The 7,184-nt window shown below is 34.9% G+C and overlaps 1 protein-coding gene across 1 annotated transcript; it reads right to left on the reverse strand.

The window, feature by feature from the left end:
- Nucleotides 1-323: 323 nt before the first annotated feature.
- MMZ1 (MMS ZWEI homolog 1) lies at nt 324-6,869 on the reverse strand. Its single transcript, XM_018115566.2, has 5 exons — nt 6,602-6,869; nt 3,837-3,976; nt 1,219-1,344; nt 1,026-1,152; nt 324-739 (listed from the first exon to the last, which is right to left on the reverse strand). The coding sequence occupies exons 1-5, from the start codon at nt 6,627-6,629 to the stop codon at nt 681-683; spliced, it is 480 nt and encodes a 159-aa protein (XP_017971055.1). The 5' UTR covers nt 6,630-6,869; the 3' UTR covers nt 324-680.
- Nucleotides 6,870-7,184: the final 315 nt, after the last annotated feature.

Below are 7,184 nucleotides of genomic sequence, written 5' to 3' on the forward strand. Positions count from 1 at the left end.
CAAGACGATGATGTCCCTTATTGAACCATCTAATAATTATGGCTATAATGTTACGACTTAGAAGATTAATTGCAATATCTCTAAATTATATATTAATTAATTCATTCACTGATTAGTAAGAAAAACCAAACATAAACAGTAAATTCAGAGATTCTGGATGAAACTTTACAATGCATGAACATTCACCACCAGAAGCTGTCTAAGCTTCTGATTGAACATGGAAATGCAATTATTAGGAGAGGAGAATAAATTGTAGGTTCCAACAGCATGTAAATCCAGATAGTACAAAGCAGCATTGCTTTACTTGCTGGAAGCCAGGCCAATATCAAAGAGAAAGCGCATGGAATATAACAATTTTCTCAAACCGGTCAGAGTTCCATACTCATGTCCTCCGTTACATTCTAGAATACATCAAATGAAAATGAAAAAAAGGAAAAAAAAAAAAAGGGAAAAAGAAAGAAAAACACACCGGCTAACTGAGATTAATATTAAGCACAACTCATAAATTTTGGAATGTCATCAATTCATTAAGAAGGTCAAATTTATTTAACCACCATTCGGTGGAACCAAGGACATATTTCTCATACCCAAGCATATATATTGATGGAGCTAAGCCGGTTGCTGGAATCATCTAGTGTATATGTTCTATATACATTATGTTCATACAACTCCAATAAACTTCAGAGGATGCAACATTTCAGCACTAAACCCTTTTGATCGAGCCTTGCCTCTTCATTTCCTGGGGAAAACATCATCACAGTTTAAACTTTTATATAACATGCATCAAAGAGAGAACATTTATGCACTGCGGATCTATATCTACATCCTAACCAATTTATCAGAAAAAATAGCACTCATTCAGCTATATCACAAATACCTATAATTTTCCATGTGACTACCAATTTCTCCATTTAAATTCGACTATCCTCAAGGACTACACTAACTTCAGAAATGACAAGCTTAAGAAGCTGACTTGGATACAAAAAGATTAAGGATATGGCAAGAAATCAGAAGATTGAACAGACCTTCAGGAGGCTGGGCAAGCTTCCTGTTCTGTGGAGACATCATTTCTTTCTTCAGTTGAGTCAATATATCCTCCATTGTATACTCCCTTTGCCAATTAGCAAGCATGGGGAAAAGGCTGGGTTCAACCTGGCAGTTTAGCGGCTATAAGTATCATATCATAGCATAAAAGGTCCCAAGAACAACATCACTTACCACTCCAGTTTCCTGATTGACACAGGTCATATTTATCCGGGTCTGAAACCTCACACTTGGTGGATTATCTGGATAATCCTTGCCACAGAACAATTTCAACTGGTAGATGCGTCCTTCATGAACAGTCTGACATGCATCAAGAGTAAGCAAGATATTAACTCCTTTTCATTTTAAGAAATGATTAAATATAGAAGAAAATATTATTATTACTTACTGTTTTGCAAATGACGGTAACTATAGTGCAATTCATACTAGAATTACTTTAACCAGAAGTCCTAAACTAACTTAAGTGATGAAAATTCAGACACAATGGTTTTGGAGTTGTATGCATGTTTCATCTTGGAATTTCAAATCCTTTAACCTCTGAGTTGTGCTTTGTATTTCAAGTTTAAGCTTAAGCTAAACATTGAGCTATAGGAAGGTGATGCAAGAGTCAGCACTTGTAGTAGTGCTCCCGATGACCAGCAACCCTGAAGATTTGGCACCAATTGGCAGACTAACACCTGCTGTAAAAGAGCCGGTCTCACAAAAATGGGCTTGTGAGGCTAATTTTAGGGATGATTGGCTATATCTTACCTTGAGTACTTGGTGTTTTAAATCATGTTTATGACTATCTGAGCTGGCCTCATTTTAGACTTTTAAATCTTGTGGCGATATTTGTCCTTAATGTACCTAAATTCTTTTTCTTTTTTTTTTCACTGCAGCAATCTAGCATACTTTTAGCCATTAACCTAGAATGTACAACATTGTAATATTATATTTGTACATAACTATTAAACCCACTAGAGCAGAGATCAACCCTACAGGGCAGCCAGCTCACCAGGTCACTAGCCAGATCAAAAATCAATCAATTAGGTCTCTTGACAACAATTAGAAATTAATTAATATAATTATGTCATTTAAATAGCAATATAATTAACATTGTGCAACCAGTGATTCTAAGAGTCACATTGGTCATATCTAATGACAATTTGCAAACACTGACCCACATGCCAGTATAGATTCAATAAATTTAATTTTATTTATTTTAAATACTCTGAGAAATTCAAACACATGGGCATGAAACTTCATCAAAGTTGCATTTGGTGTACACAATTAAGGATGGAACAGGTAAAAAGATAACGAGCAAATTGTCTTTATATCATCTTACTTCAGTTCATCAGTAACCAGTATGCTCTCATTATGTTTTATGTAGTCTTATCCATGTATGATGATCGAATTCTTTTCCGCTCCATAAGGTTGTGTAATGTAGGACCTTAATTCAAACACATGGGCATGAAACTTCATCAAAGTTGCATTTGGTCTATAAAATCATGGATGGAACAGGTGACAAGATAAAAAGTAAATTGTCATCATATCATCTTACTTCTCAGTGCATTAATAACCATTATGCTCTCATTATGTTTTATGTAGTCTTATCCATGTATGATGATTCAATTCTTTTCCTCTCCATAAGATTGTGTATTGTAGGATAACTAATCAAAGTATCCCATCCTTCTATAAAAACCTATCGAACTATAGCATTGAACAAAAGGTCAATTCTCTCTAATCCTTATCCTATGCACCAAATAAGCCCTAAAAGAATTGAAACTACTAACAATTGGAACAGTTTTATGAATAAGCAGGTAACATAATCATGCATTCAGACTTCAAAAAGAAAGGGGATAATAATGATGACATGTTTGGGTTTCCATTCATGAATTAAATTCATATGCACCCCCTGCTTCCCCAAGTAGTAATTGGTGGTCAATTACCAAGGACAGAGTAAGACATTCTCAAAGTTAATAACAAGACAGAGCCTTTTAATTTCAGTTAAAAGCTTTGACGCTGCTAAATAGAAACAGTTAATTACTTTGTTCATAAGCTGAGAAAATAATTGACATGTAATGAATGTAAAAGCTGTAGCAAAAATGAGTTGCAAGAAGGATAATGATCACCAAGCTTGTATCTTAATACTTCTACGTGACACAATTCTACGGAGGCTCAATTGGTTTGCAGGTAATAGGCGTATTCATGACAAGAACACTTAAAAGAAAGTAGGTAAGTTTTGTGATAAAATGGGACAATCATTGAGTTTGGACAGTCCAAACTCATTAGGCAACTTACAAAGAAGTACTTACATTTCTTGCTTTTTTTTAAATCTTAAATGTTAAAAGTACAACTCTCTTCTGGCACATTTAAATAAGCTACAGTTTCCACCTTAGTTAAAATTGAAATGTGTCAGTAACTGCATCCTAAGGCCAAAAGAATAATATAACTTCAATTCCCACCACAGTTGTCTAGGTTGTAAGCATAAAGTGCATTCTTTCTATCCTAGCTACAGCCTAACTTACTTCAACCATAACCTTTTTCATGCTACCCATATCCAACAGAAAAATTAGATAAAGGATTGTTCCAGTTGTCATTAATAATTAGTCAATCATGTGGACTGTCTCAATGATTACCACTAACTTTTGAAGATGAGCTTAGTTAAAACTAGATGTCAACTTTGAAGTTCAGTTTAGACCCATCATTGTACTTATGCACACCATTCAGAGTCAAATAGGCACCAACTACTGAAAGAGCACAACAGAGAGAGAGAGACAGAAAGACAGAGAGACAGAGAGAGAGAGGCTCACATTTGGCGGACCGATTATAGTCCCAGTCCATGATTGCATGAATATATCATCAGCATCATCCATTCCATAGCTGACGGTTCCATCTCCAATTCCCTTTTCACCTCTCTCAAGCTCTTCTAGCAATCTGAAATTCCTGGGCACTGCAAAGACCACAAGTTTTCGTCCCAAGGTCAGAATTGTAACAATGTCACTCATGGAATTTGCATTAAGTGCATCTTTGTTAAACACAGTTCACAAAATATAAAAAACAAAACTTTGGTCAAGAGCAAAAGCCAAAATTTAAGAGTAAATAGAAATGTTTGCACATTCTGTCAAATAATGGAAATTAGACAAGGCAAAACCCAGAAATAACTGAAATGACCATGACAGTATAAAAATATCATTTTCCACAAGTTCCACTCATTAAGTTCATCATTAACAAGGTTTAATCCTAATCATGAATGAGCACAACAAACCACATGTAGAAACAAAACGACTAGCTTCCATTAATAGATACGTTTGGCTTCAATATTTGGAGACCTACGTGGCAATCTCATTTCTCAATCAGTGACAAACTGTTCTACCATGAAGTCTGCAGTTGAAGGAATAATCCACACAACTCTCAAGTTGGTTTCCCAATGGAGATAGTACCCAAAGCCTTCCTGGATCAAATGCCAAGAAAAGTTCATGCCAAAACCGTTGATCCTCAATATCCAAAGGTATGCCATGAGATGGTTGAGCTTAAAAGAAAGACTTGATTTGAGAGCCATAGAAGCAAAAAGTAGCCAAGGAAGTCTCCTTGATTTCACTGACTAGACCTAGTCTTCCAAGTCCAAGGAAAGCTTAAACAAACAACTCATATATATTCACTAAGCTCCAGCAGCTCTAATGTTACATTCAAAATCTTTCAACAGTCATTTTCATCAAGCATTGCACTCACCAAAATCACAGAAAAATCAATTCATCTGGTGAAGCTTAACAGTATTTCCCACATGGTGACCAAAATCATAATGCTTTCCACTTACCTTCTTTTTGAATCTGCATACATGCTTGCATGTAAATCTTGGGTCTTAAGACATCAAAAGCTGAGCCAAGCAAGAAATTTACAGGATTCCCAGATCTCAAAACAGTCATCTATCCTAATACTAACCTGACAACATTGACCAATCTCAATTGTCACAGCTGCTCTCTATGAAACCCACTGTTACCGAAGTTGGAGCCTCATGGAAGGAGCTTGGCTCGTTTGATTGGGACTATCACATGCGCTCATTTTCTTTTGTTCATACACTGTATACTTAGCCAACCAAACTGCTTGGCTTGTCTGATTGGCATCCTGATATCTGCTCATTTTTTTTGTTCAACCATTGTACCAAGATATCCTCTACCAATTAAGAGGCAGTTAACAGCCACTCCTGAAATATACAACCACCCATCATCAACACAAACCAGACATAAGGAAATCACTGATCAGGAAAAGTTGCATCAAAGAGATCTGCTCTTTTTTATTTTGTGTTGTCTTTTTGTCTCAATTATCCATCACAAGCTCACCAAGAGAGGTTCTTCAAACCTCTGAAGCTCAGCAGTCATGACATGAACATTCATGTGATGATTCTAAAGCGATCAACCATTTTTCAGGGCCAACAGAGGATATTATAGCCAATCCTACAGATCACAATCTTCTTTCAGCTTTAACCAAAATCACCACCATTCTTTTACAAGCTGAATTCCAGACCTCTACTTTGAATGATGGAAAGGTACTACTCAGTTAAGAGGGCTAGCACCACGTCAAGGATATTTGTCACATATTGCGTCCAATAACAAGAGTATTGTAAGTTAATCTCAAACAATTTCCTCAGAAGCGGATCAATCATCTTGACGCATGAGACAATTAAAAGAAAAGTAACTTGGGAGCTAGCATAGTCAATGGATCATAGTCAAAATGTCAACTTCAGAAAAATTTCATGCATTACATATAGTTGTCATATGCTACAAGCTGTGGGCATGCAAAAGAAAGCGATGATACCTTGTTAAAGATTATTGCTTCTTCATTTAACATGCACTGAATTAACATCAAAATTCATTATTTGAAACACGGTACAATCAACAAATGTTGCAAGATCTAGTTAGTTACAACAGAATGGAATGGCTCTTGTACAGCTAGAATTATAAATAACTTAAACTCAGAAGACTACTTCAGAAGAGGAAATCAAAAACGAAAATGGGAATTAACAAAGAACAAAACTATTCTAATCCACATTCAAGCAAGATTTTATTAATTCCAAATCAAAGACCAAACAGAACTAACAAAAAGCTTAAAAAATTGAGACACTGACTTTGCTCATTCCAATTTCCTTCAATTTATTCCTACAATATCTAATTCTTTCCGGACAAAAGGCTACAAACTCATAACCATTCACATTTCTAATATTTAAGCCCCATCCAACACCTGCAATAAAACCCACAAAAACAATAAGAATCTTATAAAAATTCTCACTACTAACGCCTCTGAAATATTCACCTTGAATATCAATCCATACACAACAAATTCCATTCTCAGGCATTTGAAAACAGGAACTTTAAACTAAACAAAGAACACCAAATATCAAAGCTATAACTCTAATTTTCCACCAAATCCAACCAAGCACGAGAAAAAAAAAACCAGAAGCAAAATTCCCTTTCAAAGTTCCACCAACAACGAAACAATAAAAAATTTCACTGGTAACTAAAAAAGGGAAATTCGAAAAACAAATGAGAGAAATCTTGGGTTTTGAAAATCGAAAACTTACCAACAACCCTTGATCCTTCTGAACCCATTACTTCTTTTGATCGTTTCAATTCAAAGGAAAAAAAAAAGACGGTTAGGGTTTTCTCTGATTCAAAACAGACAACCCAATAAACAACAAATTAAGGAGAAAAATAAAAAGAAGAGAAAGTTCTAGAGAGAGAGGAATTGTGAAAAAGACTTCGGAGTCCAACAACCACCGTTCACAACTCTCAATGGTCCACTACGTAGATGTACGAAGGGAGGATAAAAAGGAGGAGAAAGTGGGAAATTATTGCCTGCAGAAACCCTATGACTCTTTTCTTTGCATCTTTACATTTAATCCTATCAATTTTTTATATCTCAAAAAAAAAAAAAACATTTAAGTCCTTTGTTTTAACTTTTATAATAATTTTATGATTTTTACGTAAATTCATCAATTAAATCGATATCATTTGACTTGTGATTGCAAATTTAGCCATTAACTTCATGTATTAATATAAATCATTATCGTTTTATATTTCTTACTGTCTGTGTTTCTTTTTTTCAAATCTTCATTTGGAATATATGATGGTATACATTATTATTATAACTTTTTAAGTGAGAAA

The sequence above is a fragment of the Theobroma cacao genome, chromosome 2, assembly GCF_053813885.1.
Source record: "Theobroma cacao isolate CCN51 chromosome 2, ASM5381388v1, whole genome shotgun sequence".
Taxonomy (NCBI): domain Eukaryota; kingdom Viridiplantae; phylum Streptophyta; class Magnoliopsida; order Malvales; family Malvaceae; genus Theobroma; species Theobroma cacao.

Bases quoted from the DNA above. Each gene is read 5' to 3' on its own strand.
- MMZ1 (XM_018115566.2), bottom strand. From the start codon at position 6,629: ATGGGTTCAGAAGGATCAAGGGTTGTTG. The intron at 1,345-3,836 runs GTGAGCCTCTCT...GATGCATGTCAG, and splicing joins CTATAATCGGTCCGCCAAAT to ACTGTTCATGAAGGACGCAT. The intron at 1,153-1,218 runs GTAAGTGATGTT...CTAAACTGCCAG, and splicing joins TCAATCAGGAAACTGGAGTG to GTTGAACCCAGCCTTTTCCC.